Below are 16,294 nucleotides of genomic sequence, written 5' to 3' on the forward strand. Positions count from 1 at the left end.
TTCACCCAGCACATCACAGGAGTTGCGTTGGGAGATCAATGGAACCCGTAATGAGGACAGAGGTTCTGTGGACCCATGGATTCCAGCCCACAATTCACAGAATGTGGCAAACTTACGCAGGATGCAGCAGTACAACATCCATGTTGCTCAGTGACAAATTCATTTGCCACAGAAACAAAATGTCATGTTCCCTGATCCCATAATACTGCCAATAAATGTGATCTACAAACCTTACCCAGTGTGTTTTTGGGCTTCAACTCACATTTGAACACCACAGCCCTCAGCGCAGTGCAGACAGCTTCAGAGAGGATCAAAACTGAAATCCAAGATGCTGACCAGGCCAGATGTGGGCTTGGTCCAACCCCCTGAGCCTCAAGTAGCTCAGATGCACTCAGACGAGCCAACCAGTCCCAGCCCTCATTTAATTACCACACACAGGAGCATGCCCACAAAGAATGGTCCACCCAGGCGGAGGACTGAACACATTATACATGCAACAAGCACAATTTGCTGAATGTCGGTTATAGGAGCAGGAAGCTCAACTTTGGAGAGCGGTGGAAGAAGCCAAGACTGGACAGATGGAAAAGTCTGGAGTTGATGGCATTGGCAAACAGGGGATAGTAGTGCCTTTAGTGTGAGCAGGCAGAAGGGGGTTCCATCAGCTTGTGAGACCCCGAAAGCCTGTTACTAGCTAGAGCAAAGAAGAAGAGTTCGGGAGACCATAAAGCCCACAACTCCAATAGAGGGGAGAGGATGCAAACCCCCTCCCAGGTATTGCACAGACTCTGCCATTAGCAGTGGGGCGCGATGCCCAAATCGGAGGCCCTGGCAAGAAAGAGCCGGCCAATTCTCTCCCACCTAGTGATGTGGCCATTGATCAGAACAATAGATTCCGTTTGACAAAAACATCTGTTCGAGAGGTTGAAAAAATGATCTTATCACTCAAACCATCTAACTGTAAAGGAGATACCTGCCCAGCACACATTATAAAAGATGCCGCCAGAGACGTCTCTCCATTTATCTCTAAGCTGATTAATGCTACATTCTCCACTGGCACCGTCCCAGCCAACCTTAAACAATCCTGGGTTCTCCCACTTCTAAAGAAGCAAACTTTAGATCCACTCATCGCCACAAACTACCGCCCTATCACAACGGTACCATTTCTACTTAAAATTTTGGACAAAGTTGCTTACATAAAGATCCAAAAATACCTTGAGCTACACAAGCATCTAGGGGTTGGACAATCAGGCTTCCGACCGCTACACGGGACGGAAACTGCATTGATAGATCTGAAAACCCAAATCGATGAGCTGAGAGATAAAGGGAAGACAGCACTACTTCTATTACTTGATCTCTCGGCTGCATTCAACTTGGTGGATCACAAGTTCCTTTGCAGGCACCTTGACTCAGCAGCCCACTTCTCTACAGATGCTGTCAAATGGATAGAATCATTCCTGAGTGACAGAACCATGAGAGTGTTCTCCCCATTGGCAGCGGCTGACCCTACCCCGATCGTGTGCGGTGTGCCTCAGGGCTCATGCGCGTCTCCAACTCTATACAACATATTCACCAAACCTTTGTTCGATGATTTGGACCTTCTGAGTATCACCTGCACCAATTATGCAGATAATACACAGATTCTCCTCCCACTTTCTGGGGATCATGGCACAGACCTGGCATTGGTGAATAGGATCTATCTTATCATTCAGGCATGGATGGCCACCCACGGTCTCTGCCTGAACGACAAGACAGAGTTGATCATTTTAGGCTCCCCTTGCAACATCACTAAACTAGGTCATGAATACGCATCATTCATCATTGATGGTAACAACACCATAGTCTCCAAGGAGGTAAACACCCTGGGTTTCTACCTAGACACCACCATGTCCTTCAATAAACAAGTGAAATCCCTGGCCTCTACCACAGCCTACACGTGCAAGCTTATCAGAGCTGGCAAGCCTTTCCTTGCAAACGACAGCTGCATTATCTTGGCCAGAGCACTAATTCTCTCCCGATTAGATTACTGCAATGCTCTCTACAGTGGCGCCAACAAAGCTAGTATCCAAAAATTACAAATACTACAAAACAATGCTCTTAGAGCCGCACTAGGCATCAACAAAAGAGCGCACATGACCTCCATCAGACGCCAACACAAATGGTTGTCCACCCACAACAAGATACAGCTAAAAATTGCCTCCCTGACACACAAAGCATTACACAATGCTGCCCCTAGCTACCTAATTGACAAATTGACGAGAAGAACATCCAACAGGCCTACTAGAGTCATGAATACGAACTGCCTGGTGGTACCGAGATTCAAATCTACTAAGATTGGCGGCAACAGTTTCCCTGTGAAAGCCGCCAAACTCTGGAACTCCCTGCCCCACGATCTGAGAGCTGACCAACCCTATCTACACTTTAGAATGAGTTATATCACCCATCTCAACCTGACCGAAGACTAGTGTAAACTGAGACTATTGCACAATAGCACACAGCTACCCATCACTGTAAATTATTGTAAATTATTGTACATTATTGATGGAACTAACTGTATTGAATTTTTTTTTCTGTATGTTCATAGCTATATCTTTATTGTATTTCATTATTATGTCATATTGTTATTCATTATGTAACTTTGTAAGCCTTGCACCTTCCTTTTTGCTGCGCCCTGTTACCTTTGGGTCTGGTGCGCATTAGAAATTCAATAAACAAACAGACATTTTGTTGGGAGAGCTTCCTGTATATGATTTGTTCATTTGGGTCTGATCTCTATTTTTGAACTTCAGTTGGACCCTACTTGTAAGTAGTCCCCAAATAAAAATATGAAATCATCTTGATCGCAGGTATCCTACGTGGCAATGCACATAAACAGTTGTCACACACATCATGATGCATTTTGTAAGCCTGTTGTCGGTAACTGGTGTGAAAAGCTTCCCTGAATCATAAGTGGGTGGAATTCCCCAACATATCTGCCTTATTAAATGTGATAGCCACGATTTGACTTTATAGAAAGCCTGTGCATTTCTAGTGTGCTGCACACTCTTTTGCACACTGTTCTTAGAGCCCATGTGTGCCCACTATGAGGCAGCCATGGTATCAAGAGAGACACAGGCTCAAAAGTAACAATTTGAAAACCTTTATTTAATAAAGTTCTGGGGTTGGTATAATACCTAACTGACCCTAACTCTAAAGGGATTGTTCCCTCAACTGATGTTTCCAAGGGCCGTCGATGTCTGCAAGTCCAAAACAAAAATCAGTCTGTTTCTAAACAGTGTCTGTGTCTAAACCTATGCTTGTCCTCGCTCTTTGTCAAAATGTGGTAGGAAGTCTTCGTAAAAGAAAAATAGTGGTTCCAAAAATGAAACATCAACCAAGGCTAGTTTCCGGTAGTTTTCCCACCAGGTGCAGTTCTTCCAATGTCATAAAAATTAATACAATCAAAAAGGGTTGTTCGTGAAACCTTCTCCACAGGGTTCTTGCAACTTTCAAGGTCTCTGGTTCCTTGGGTTTCTTTTCCCCAAGCTTCAATTCTTCCAAGTTTCAAACAGAATACAAAAAAGTTCCTCGTAGGCGTCTCAGTATTTCCATCCCAAAGCTTAGGCCCCTTTGATGCAACACACAAAAGTTCAGTTTCCAATAACTTTATAGGCCTCTCAGGTTTCCCTTCCCCAAGCTTTGGCCTCTTTTACGTAACATAAAACTTCTTCTTGTCAGCATCCGCCCTTCGTTAATAACAGTTCTTTCAGGGGCAGTATCAGAGACTTTCGAGAACGCCAGGCTCTTTGCTCCTCCTTAGCACGACCACTCTGAGGAATAATCGCTCTCCTTTTCTTCTACTTTCACAAGTCCCTTAACTTTCCTGTTTTTGGGTTTCCTGCACCCCTTTTAACACTTTCCATGCCTTTCATACTTTCTTCCCGCTTTACTGTGCAACTGTACACATTCGCACCTGTTTCTTGGTCCTTTTCACTTTACTGTGCCTCTTGCATACTTCTCACTTTGTTGTGCATGCTTGCATCTTTCCTTTGCTTTTGGGTCGCTTGCACCCTCTCTGTTTCTTTTGCTTTACAATTCCAATCTCTCCTTGTCTCTGCACCTCTAGCACCTTTCTCTTTTAAAGTTTGGTTCTCCGTTTAACTCTGCGCCTCTAGCGCATTATACCTTGCTTCCTTTCTGCCTTCTTTCCTTTTGCAACACTTGCAATACGCTTTCCTTTAAACTTTCTTTACTTCCATGCTGCTTGCAACAACATTTCAATTCCGCTCCAGCCACCTGCACACTACCGAGTTTCCCTCTTCTCATGAAACTCACTGGTAAGCACTGCACTAGCAAGCTGTCTTCCTCTAGTTGCTTGTTTCGAGGTCAGGGTCTCTCCACCTGCCCCTCTGACAACCTTGGGACCGGCACACGTCCCAAGGGAATAAGCCGTTCCTTAAACATGGCCGGCTGCTTGCAGTCGAATATAGCTCAGGGGCAACACGTTTGTCTTGGAGGCAAGACAACACGGCGCAACACAGGTTTGAAGTCTGATCCCGCGCTTAGAAACCACTCGCTGGTATTAAGCATGTTATAAATGAACAATAAAATAAATACCTGACTCCGGCTCCTTGAAGACACAGCTCCCTAGCCACGGTGCACCCCCTGTGGCATACCTGTTCAGCGTCTCGGCACTCTGTTTTTCTCCAGATTCTCCCGGTCTTCCTCACTGCTTCCTTCTGCTGCTTGATTCCCGTGCTCCACACTGCGTCTCCAGCTCGCTCATTCACCTGTGCAGAACCACATCTTTCATGGTCCTTAGTGGAGTCAAGTGGAGTCAGGTGTACACAAGTGCCTGACCTTGCCAGACTCTATTAGTGGAACAATTGAAAGGTGTTACATGGTAAGCCTCACTCTGTATTCCTATGTTGTTTCTATGGGTAATCCTAATTGCTCCACATCGCCTCTTCTTCATTCCAGTACTTATTGGAAATGGGCAGGGGTAGATGGGGTGTGATTGGAAATCCCCCATTAAGGCTGAGGGAGAGTGGGTTGGTGTATAATTGGGAAAGGGGAATAGAATGCCTTGTCCTTGGGTATTCTCCCAATACCCTGTGACCCTCCACTCAGGTGATCCTCCTTTGCTTGTCCACCCCCAGGGTCGTAATCCCGTGCCACCTGAATGGAAGATCTCGGGAAAGTAGGTGGAAGAATATCATCAGGTTTCTCACACCACATACTCGTAAATCATAACCGGAGGTACTGCTGCGTCCTGGAAGAAATACACGGACCAGCTATTAGGACCAATGTTTTTGCTCTGCATGACCTGGGGTGGACTGGCCTACAGGGAACTCTGGACGTTTCCAGGTAGGCCTCGACACCCTGGACCTCTTTTGTACAGGTATTTCCAAATGTTCTCTGAGGGAAAGGGTTGGACTTGCTCAAAATGTGTATTATGGGGCTACTTTGAACATTATTTCCAGGACCACTTTAAGTTCCTAGTTCACCCCTGTGCATGACTGTTAGCAAGACTCAGAGAAAAAGGGACGCAATGGGCACCCAGAAATTAAAGGTGTTGATGCATTGTTATAATATCTGAACTGTGAACATTTCATAGGTGTATGAGGAAATAACAGCTAGAGAAAGTAACAGCAAGTGGCACAGCGGCTGTGCAAGGAAGCAGTGGACATTGCGCTGCCGCATTAGGCTTGCAGGGTTTAAGTTACAAGGCTTAAAGGCGTGAGCTGTAACAATATCACCTGTTAAGGAGTGCCAGTGATTCAGGTTTACCACTTTCGCAACCAGTTTACCTTCCATAAGTGCTGCTTTATAAAGCACTAAAGATGTTTGCAGCCAAGTATGGCATTGAGCCATCAAATGTTTAAATCTGGAGAGTGTGTGGGAACCACCAGTATAAACCATGCAGGAAATGATCAGACAAGGTAGGATTTATCCGTTGTCCATGTGGTAGCAGATCTTATAAAGTGGGCATTTCTGTGGGAATGTTATGGGTAGTGAAAGGTGGGAGATACTGGTCTACAATTTCTCAATCCTATATGGTGTTGGTACAATGTAGGTGTGACCTTGGCACACCCATCTGTGTATTCGTGAGGTACGTGTGCAAAAGCACTCCACATGGTGAGATGGTTTTCAGGAAGTGTGTGTGTAGGAAGGGGCAATATTAATGTAAAAGTTTTATAGGAATGAGGAAAGGTTTTGAAATCCTTTCTTTGTAACCTTGCTCATATATTGCACCCATTGCCCACCGCATGATATTTTACGCTTGCACGGCACATGGGTGGATTGTGAACAGGACGCATGGCTCACTGTGAATCTTACATGCAGGAATAGATTTGTGAAAAGCATCCTTTGTGCATTCTAAAAGCTGAGTAACATGACCTAAGAAATTGAGGGGGGGCATATTGTGAAACGATATCTGGGGTGGGACCTGAAAAGTGTCCGGCGCATCGCCAGAATTGCAAGTAGCTAAGGAACTTTTAAAAGATGCAGGGTCCTTGCAATTAAAGGAGCGGCCGAACAGACGTGGTCGAATTTTCATACCAGGAATAAAAAGGTAGCTAGATCTGTTTATAATAGTGTGTTACATATAAAGAATGTGCAGTCAAAAAAATCAACTAAAGTAAAGAAATTTAAATATAAAATAGCAATCAAATAAAAGTAGGTTGATGCACGTTTCAGTCCTGTTCTTTTGAAGGAAATCCATGAGTCTTATGTATTCATTTTACTAAATCATTCTAATGACAAGACTTAAATTTATTATGTTGCAAACATCAATGTGTTCTCTATATCTTGCGTCCCCTCTCCTTCAGAGAGCAGCCCAATTTAAAATGTCTGCAACTAATGATGTTAGTGTAAACCTGCCTGATAGTGGCAACATCTACTGGAGAAGTTTCAATCATCAGTTTTTCATTTACTTTAGCAGGACAGGAATTCAGGTCTTGCAAATAAGTTTGGGGGGGCAGAGCCCTAAATTAAGGGCAGTTTTAGAAGACTGCTGGGGCTTAGCCCCTGTCCACTTAAAGCCCTGTCAGGTACACTGACAGTTTGAACTCACTAACGTCCTCAGGAGTTCTCAAGCAGTGACTTCTAAGTCAATCTAGTCTAACTCGAGGTTCACACCACCAGGTGCAGAGGAAGTGAGATCACCAACGCTGCCACGGGTGAAGAGAAGGATGAGGGCCTCTAAATGACAGAGTGCTAACCACAAGCCATATTATGTCCACGTGTGGCCTGAGTGCACACATTTCACTTCTGTGTAATGGCAGGGGGGGTGATATCCTACCGTGCAGGTCATAAGGAGGCGTGTCTTCGGTCTTCATCAGACGGTGGTTCAGGCTGCGCCGGATGCCTGGCACTCTTTTAAAGTCGTATCTTGTGGCTGTGTACAACGCACCATCTGGGGACAGAAAAGAGCTGGTGTTAGTTCTTTGGTTAGAAAAGTGACACAGTACATGCGCATTGCACAGTAGACTGACTAGGTTTGTGACCAGGGCTTCGACATCCGAGGGATCTCGGCCACAAGGCAAGATCTAAATGCATTGTCCATCACATATTTTAGGGCCGCATGCACACATCCAATTTTTCTAGACACCCTAAAACCTTTTGCGTCTTGGGTGATAGGGGATGTTCACTGACAAGGGTCACTATAATGATAGATTGCCCACTTATTGCTGTGTCTGCGCCCATCGGCCACTAATAAAGAGCTCTCCAGTTTGGACTGCTGATAGCTAAGAGAAGCATCACAAGGATTCTTGCCAGCCCCTAGTGCCAGACCACCTGGCTTCACATCAAGTGCTGTGTGAGCAGAGTATCGCTGCCATCCTTCTCATTAGGGGTCTGGTGGCACCGTAGGCGGGCGCGGTCTGCCAGGGGCCCGTGAGCATGAGGCCCTGTGTCACCGCAGAGGGCCCGCATGCCTTGCACAAAGAGCCCTGGTAGTGTAACTAAAGTTAGTCATTTTACAGCACAATGCATGGCAATCATAGTGATAAGTAAAATAAGTAGGTACTGGGAAAAAGGCCAAAGTTTACTGGTGGGAACTGGGAACCAAGAACACAAGCAGGCCACTGAATTGGCTGCAAATGTACACCTACTGGGACCAGATGTCAATGTTGCATACATTCCCATTGAGAGGATTGCCGAGGCTGCAAGCAAGAGCCAGCCACTACAGGCTGTGTGTTTAAGCGCTTACCTGAAAAAAGGGTATGGCTCTATTAAGCATCACTGTTGGTTACTTTGAATAAATGCTGCACACCAGGCCTTATTACCTGGATTGTAAAGGGTTAAACAGATATTATACTTTGTAGTCACTGTTTGCTGCAGTGGCAGCACCGCCAGCAGGGGGGTACCGTGGCACAGAAACAGCCATCGGGTCACCTGGAATGCCATGAGCTTGGGATAGACACCTTTGGGAGCAGGTTGTTGGCCACTAGCTCTGGGTGAACCTCTCCTTAGAAACCTCCAAATCACTGGAATTGCAGGAAGTGAAGTGTGTTTGAGTTCAACCTGATGGGATAAGAAGGAGAAAGCATGGGTGGGGTTTGTCCTGCGACTCAGGCCGCAGGAGGACGCTGCTGGCTGGAGGCAGGCTCTGGAAATCAAGGGAAGGGTTTGTAAACTGGAGCCAGAATACTCCAGTGGGAAGAAGGCTAGCGGTGCTCAGGGCTTGGCGAGTTTGCTTCAGGGCATGATTTGTTTACTTTTCCAGCCTACGCTGTGGGGCACATTCGGTGATTTAAGTGGCCAAGCAACAAAGCTGCCACCAGGCGAGATTAGGGCGACTGATTGGGCCCTGGTTTAGCACCAGCAGGATGTACAAAAGTTGCCAGGCTTTGAGAAAAAGGAGGGTCAAAAAGAAAGCGAATAATAACCAAATAACAACAACGGTTGGCTGAACGTGGGTGCTGAAAGAGAAAAGCCGCCGCAATCCCCATTGAAATCTGCTGAAGGTCACAGGGTAACGGCAGCACTAAAGCAATGAGCGGGCAGGTGTAGAGCTTCGCTTCAAACCGCCCAGCTTACAGAGTTTCTCTTCATATTCTACTGAGGGCAACATCCCATCCAGTGGCTTTGGTGAAAAATGCAAACACTTTTGTAGGCCAGGTGCCAGCATTGTGTTGCCCTGCAGCCATGCAGTGCCGCACTGTGCAGATTGCAACCCGACTCTGAACAAGGAAAGCTTCAATGGCGCTACACACACTAAACAAATGTGATAGCAACGAGTTTCACTCCCCCCGTGGGGCAGCACCCTGCCTGGCCCAAGCAAACCCAGTGACTGGCAGCAGCAGTAGTGCAAATGAATGTGGGTTCTCCTTCGCCAGTCCGCTCTACTAGACCCTCTGCTACCCCGACTGGCTGGCGAGCACATCTATAACCTCGTGTCATATCAGGTCGGTCTGGGCCCGCGCCAAGGGGCTGGCGCTAGAACACAATTCTAGGCAAAAGACTGGAGCATGACGGGATGCCACTTTGACCCTGAAATCATTAAGGGGTCATTTCCGTTAGAGGTCCTCTCCGCAGAGAGGAAACAATCTTAAAAGCCTCCTGCCACGTGGATGTACATGGTGGGAGGCACGTGCATCTATTCCTATGGAAACCTGGCACTTTTAGCCGGTGCTGAACGCTGGTGAGTTGCATTTCTACAAGTATCAAAATCAGGTGATGGCGGAAATGTATTCATGTTTGGTAGGGAGAGTAGAGAGGAGAAAGGGGGGTTGCACATGTCTTCCTGTGCCCCCGATGCAGCTGTATAAAATTATTTGTAAACCTTTTAGGAATGTTTTTATAGCTCATTTGGATACAGGAATTGGAAATCAGCCCCAAACCTTCCCCATTGGTAGGGAACAGTTTTTCAAACAGCCGGAACCGAATCACTTCCTAAATATTGCAGGTGAGGCACAGTATGATTACATTATCTGCCCACGATCACACAATTTGGTTTTGCAGTGAAGCTGGGATTTTAACCCACTGTGCAATTCAGGCATTTGATCACATCCCTTCATAGCTGTAGTTGATACACATATTTAGATTTTGGCTTTCAAGAATTACTAAAATTGAACAAAACTCCCAGGTAAAGCCACCTGATATGTAAATTCTCCACGAAGCAGCTTTAGCCTAAAGAATATCAATGTAGCTTCATTTTTCACATCCTGAATGGAAGTCTAAAAGTCCCAGAATGCAAAGTAATCAAGCCAGAAAAATGTCATTTGTTTTATATCACTATGCTTTCAGCATTTAAAGACACACAATACAAGGAATCATGTGATAAATTCACCTGCCTAGACTAGTGGATTGGCACAAACTTCCTGATCATTGTCATGCATGTTGTTAAGAACATTCGGATATTCACATGAAAGCAAACCCTTTCTTTTTAGCATGCCAAACTAGCACACACCATGCATATAAATTAAGCGTTGTAAAGGGAGTATTATTTTCTGATTCCCTTTAATTATCCTGGAAGAAGCCACATATTTGGTAAGTAAATGGAACTGTGTGCGGGAATTGAGGGCCTGTTATGATTGGCCCATTTGAGTGCCTGCATGTAGCTCAGATTCGGAGATTCCTTCTATTGAAGAGAGTGAATGCGATTCAGGGAGGTGGAATATACCCTCCAGTGTCCTTCTATTGCAGAGAGTGAATGTGATTCAGGGAGGTGGAATATACCCTCCAGTGTCCTTATATTGCAGAGAGTGAATGCGATTCAGGGAGGTGGAATATACCCTCCAGTGTCCTTCTATTGCAGAGAGTGAATATGATTCAGGGAGGTGGAATATACCCTCCAGTGTCCTTCTATTGAAGAGAGCGAATGCGATTCAGGGAGGTGGAAAATGCCATCCAGCGTCCTTCTATTGCAGAGTGTGAATGCGATTCAGGGAGGTGGAATATACCCTCCAGTGTCCTTCTATTGAAGAGAGTGAATGCGATTCAGGGAGGAGAAAGATGCCATCCAGTGCCTTCTATTGAAGCGAGTGAATGCGATTCAGGGAGGCGGAAGATGCCATCCAGCGCCTTCTATTGAAGCGAGTGAATGCGATTCAGGGAGGCGGAAGATGCCATCCAGCGCCTCCTATTGAAGTGAGTGAATGCGATTCAGGGAGGTGGAAGATGCCATTCATCCAGTGTCCTTCTATTGAAGACAGTGAATGCGATTCAGGGAGGTGGAAGATGCCATCCAGTGCCTTCTATTGAAGCGAGTGAATGCGATTCAGGGAGGCGGAAGATGGCCCTCCAGCGTCCTTCTATTGAAGTGAGTGAATGTGATTCAGTGGACAAGTGTCCAGTACATCTAATTTAAGGCAGAATGTTCAAATTATCTTACACAATTTAACCATAAGTGAGACATATCATAAGATGATATCTGATAGAACAAAAATTGCAATCCAAAGCTGCTTCTTGACATAGAATTCACAATAGAATAATAAAAACATAGTTTGATCATCACAAAAAGCATAGGTCTAGCACTGGTAGTCTAGTGTTTCCGATTTATAGGAAGCAATTTAAAGTAAAGTCTTTATTGAGGCCCCATCGTTGTAAAGAGCTCATTTTGTCGATCCAATAAGCCTCTCTTTGAAGTAGGAGGGATTGGTAATCTCCACCCCTTGTTGGTCATTTTACAACTTCAAGTATCTGAAATTTGATTTGTGCAATTGAATGTTTCTCAGCAATAAAGTGGCGTGCTACTGGCGAGTATTGATTATTGCATCGTGTGTTTGATTTATGTTCAGTTAGTCTTAATTTTATGGGTCTTTTCGTCTGGCCGATGTAGACTTTCCGACATGGACATTTCGGCAAATATATCACTCCTGATGACAAACAGGTAGAGTAGTCTCTAAGCTTAATGTTCTGACCACTTCTTGGGCGAGTTACCACATCTCCTTTAATGACGTTGTTACAATGTGTGCATCCCAAGTAGGGGAACGTACCTAGCTTCTTTGTGGTTAAGAAGAGTTGCCTTTCCTTTGGTATTCTTTCAGCCTTGACTAGTTTGTCTCGGATGTTTCTGCCCCTTTTGTAGCACATCATCAGTGGGCTCGGGAATCATTTTTGTAACGTCTGATCATTATGAAGGATTTTCCAATGTTTCTTTATGCTCCTAGCAATCTGGAAACTCTGTCTTGAGAACTTCGTTATGAATAGTAGTGGAGTATCCTTTGTACTAGATTTTATTCTTAACAAGTCTGTACGTGTGATTTCTGACGCTCTGTTTTTGGCAACTTCTAGGACCTCCGTAGGGTAAGCTCTGTTCTGGAATTTTCCTTCAAGGATAGAACATTCCTTGACTACATCTTCTGGATCTGAGATGATCCTTTTGAGTCTTAAGATCTGACTATATGGAAGGCTTTGAAGCATTACCCTTGGGTGGAAGCTTGTGTAATGCAACAGATTATTGGCGTCGGTAGGTTTGTGAAATATAGATGTTGCAATTGTGTTGTTGATGATTCTCAAATTAACATCCAAAAAATGGAGATAAGGGTTGCCGATTTCCATAGTAAATTTAATTCTAGGATGCACAAATGATGTATACAAAGAATTGATCTAGTTCTTCGCGTGTGCCACACCAGATGCAGAAGATGTCGTCTATAAACCTTTTCCATGTTAGGATGTAGGGTGACCATGTATGGTGTTCCAATAGATGTTGGCTTTCAAACCGGAACATGAATGTGTTTGCATAGACAGGTGCCATCGATGTACCTGAGGTCTGTAAATAGTATTTATCCTGATATCTGAAGTAGCTATTGAATAAAATCAAGTTAAGTAATTCCAAGACAAATTGTGGATTACCCTGAATGTCTGGATTGTTAAGCAGTAACCATTCAACCGTTTCTAAACCTTCGCCATGGGGGATTGAAGTATACAGGCTACAGACGTCAAGACTAAATAAAATACAGTCATCAGTGACGACTGAATAATCTTTGAGTCCATTCAAAAAATCTGTAGTATCCTTTAGGTAAGTTGATGCTGCTTGTATGATGGGTTGCAGTAATTTGTCAATGTAAACAGCCAAGGGGTTGAATACACTCTCTGTTCTGGCTACAATAGGTCTAAGTGGAGGATCGTGTTTATCCTTATGAATTTTAGGAAGTCCATAGAAGACCGGAGTAACCGGATAAGAGTTGGTTAGGTATTGGTATGTTTTATCACTAATCCACTCGTTTTCCCTTGCAGTTGTCAAAGTTTTGTTTGTCAATGTTCTGATTTCTGGTAATGGATCTCTATCCAATACTGCATAAGTTTCTGTATCACTGAGAAGTTCAGTGCATTTCTTATTATAGAAGGATGTATCCATAATCACTATTGCGCCGCCCTTGTCGGCCGGTTTGATAGTGATCTCTTCACTTTTGGCTAAATCATCTATTAAGTTCAATTGACGGTTCTTAATATTGATGGGTGTTTTTCTCTTACAGTTGATTTTGCTCAGATCTTGTAGAACACTCTTCTCAAATAAATTCAAGATTGAATTTTGGACATGTGGATTAAATGTACTCTTTGGACGAATTTCCAGCATGTCGTCGTGAGTCAATTTGGGTGTCATTTCTGGTTGTGTGTCAAAAAAGATTTTTAACTGTAATTTCCTCAGCAGCCTATGTAAACAGATTTTCTCCTGAAATAGTGAAGTGTTACACGTGAGTACAAAAGAGAGTCCTTTGTTAAGTAGGTCAAGTTGTTCCATTGACAAAGACTGACTGGAGATGTTCATCACCAAGTTGTTGGCCTCTATTTGTTTTTCTTTTTTGTTTGTAGCTTTCTTCCCTATCCTGGTTTTTCTCTTAAACCTAAAAAAGCCCCAGTTGAAGAGTTGGGGTCAATTTCTTTGTTAATTGGAGAGCTTGGTACTCTTGGTATTCTTGGTCTATTGGTATCTTCAGATAAGTCTCGTTTACTTGTTTGTTCCGATGTGGGTCTCTGTATGGATTCACCAATGTTGTTGTCACTGCTGTTGTCAGAATTTGTTGAGCCCATATTTGTTGTTTATTACGGTTAAAATTCCTTTGACTGTAATATTCTTGCCAGTTATATACTATATCGTTCAAACAATTGAAAGTATGTCTCTTAGATTTACGTAATTTTCTTTGTTCAATTTCGGTTTTGGAATTAGCCAATTTCAAATTGATTTCCTCCAAGATTTCCGTAAGATCCTTTGCCGGTTTATATTTGGTTATTTGGTCTTGAAGAGTTTAGATTTCAGAGTCAATGGTTTCAAGGGATTTAGACAATTCTTCTATGGTTAAAAGAATAAGGTCCAGGGAACACTTGTTAAAAAAAATGTGATCCCACTTTTGTACCAAGGCTTTATTTTCACTACACAAAGTTGGTCTCAGATAGACTCTCAGGCCTCTGGGGATTTTTTTGGCTTTATAATATTCGACCAGTGTGCTAGCATAGATCAAATTTAAACCTTGGAAGATGCCATCCAGCGCCTTCTATTGAAGTGAGCGAATGCGATTCAGGGAGGTGGAAGATGCCATCCAGTGCCTTCTATTGAAGCGAGTGAATGCGATTCAGGGAGGTGGAAGATACCCTCCAGTGTCCTTCTATTGAAGAGAGTGAATGCGATCAGGGAGGCGGAAGATGCCCTCCAACGTCCTTCCATAAGTGAGTGAATGCGATTCAGGGAGGCGGAAGATGCCATCCAGTGCCTTCTATTGAAGCGAGTGAATGCGATTCAGGGAGGCGGAAGATGCCATCCAGTGCCTTCTATTGAAGCGAGTGAATGCGATTCAGGGAGGTGGAAGATGCCATTCATCCAGTGTCCTTCTATTGAAGACAGTGAATGCGATTCAGGGAGGTGGAAGATGCCATCCAGCGCCTTCTATTGAAGTGAGTGAATGCGATTCAGGGAGGTGGAAGATGCCATCCAGCGCCTTCTATTGAAGTGAGTGAATGCGATTCAGGGATGCGGAAGATGCCCTCCAGCGCCTTCTATTCAAGTGAGTGAATGAGATTCAGGGAGGTCGAAGATGTCATCCATTGCCTTCTATTGAAGTGAGTGAACGTGATTCAGGGAGGTGGAAGATGCCATCCAGCGCCTTTTATTGAAGTGAGTGAATGTGATTCAGGGAGGTGGAAGATGCCATCCAGCGCCTCCTATTGAAGTGAGTGAATGCGATTCAGGGAGGTGGAAGATGCCATCCAGCGCCTTCTATTGAAGTGAGTGAATGCGATTCAGGGAGGTGGAAGATGCCATCCAGCGCCTTCTATTGAAGTGAGTGAATGTGATTCAGGGAGGTGGAAGATGCCATCCAGCGCCTTCTATTGAAGTGAGTGAATGTGATTCAGGGAGGTGGAAGATGCCATCCAGCGCCTTCTATTGAAGTGAGTGAATGTGATTCAGGGAGGTGGAAGATGCCATCCAGCGCCTTCTATTGAAGTGAGTGAATGTGATTCAGGGAGGTGGAAGATGCCATCCAGCGCCTCCTATTGAAGTGAGTGAATGCGATTCAGGGAGACGGAAGATGCCATCCAGAGCCTCTATTGAAACGAGTGAATGCGATTCAGGGAGGTGGAAGATACCCTCCAGTGTCCTTCTATTGAAGAGAGTGAATGCGATCAGGGAGGTGGAAGATGCCCTCCAACGTCCTTCCATAAGTGAGTGAATGCGATTCAGGGAGGCGGAAGATGCCATCCAGTGCCTTCTATTGAAGCGAGTGAATGCGATTCAGGGAGGTGGAAGATGCCATCCAGTGCCTTCTATTGAAGCGAGTGAATGCGATTCAGGGAGGTGGAAGATGCCATTCATCCAGTGTCCTTCTATTGAAGACAGTGAATGCGATTCAGGGAGGTGGAAGATGCCATCCAGCGCCTTCTATTGAAGTGAGTGAATGCAATTCAGGGAGGTGGAAGATGCCATCCAGCGCCTTCTATTGAAGTGAGTGAATGCGATTCAGGGAGGTGGAAGATGCCATCCAGCGCCTTCTATTGAAGTGAGTGAATGCGATTCAGGGATGCGGAAGATGCCCTCCAGCGCCTTCTATTCAAGTGAGTGAATGAGATTCAGGGAGGTCGAAGATGTCATCCAGTGCCTTCTATTGAAGTGAGTGAATGCATTTCAGGGAGGTGGAAGATGCCATCCAGTGCCTTCTATTCAAGTGAGTGAATGAGATTCAGGGAGGTGGAAGATGCCATCCAGCGCCTTCTATTGAAGTGAGTGAATGCGATTCAGGGATGCGGAAGATGCCCTCCAGCGCCTTCTATTCAAGTGAGTGAATGAGATTCAGGGAGGTCGAAGATGTCATCCAGTGCCTTCTATTGAAGTGAGTAAATGCATTTCAGGGAGGTGGAAGATGCCATCCAGTGCCTT

General features: G+C 44.7%; 1 protein-coding gene across 2 annotated transcripts in view; it reads right to left on the minus strand.

The window, feature by feature from the left end:
- The window catches only part of SEMA4G (semaphorin 4G), a 960,547-nt gene that overhangs the window by 420,166 nt on the left and 524,087 nt on the right, over nucleotides 1-16,294 (minus strand). For both annotated transcript variants that reach the window (XM_069611666.1, XM_069611665.1), the window contains exon 7: nucleotides 7,280-7,393. In XM_069611666.1, coding sequence (XP_069467767.1) covers nucleotides 7,280-7,393 — 114 coding nt within the window. The remainder of the gene's footprint in view (nucleotides 1-7,279; nucleotides 7,394-16,294) is intronic.

This window comes from Ambystoma mexicanum, chromosome 8 (genome assembly GCF_040938575.1).
Source record: "Ambystoma mexicanum isolate Mex_15411 chromosome 8, UKY_AmexF1_1, whole genome shotgun sequence".
Lineage (NCBI taxonomy): Eukaryota > Metazoa > Chordata > Amphibia > Caudata > Ambystomatidae > Ambystoma > Ambystoma mexicanum.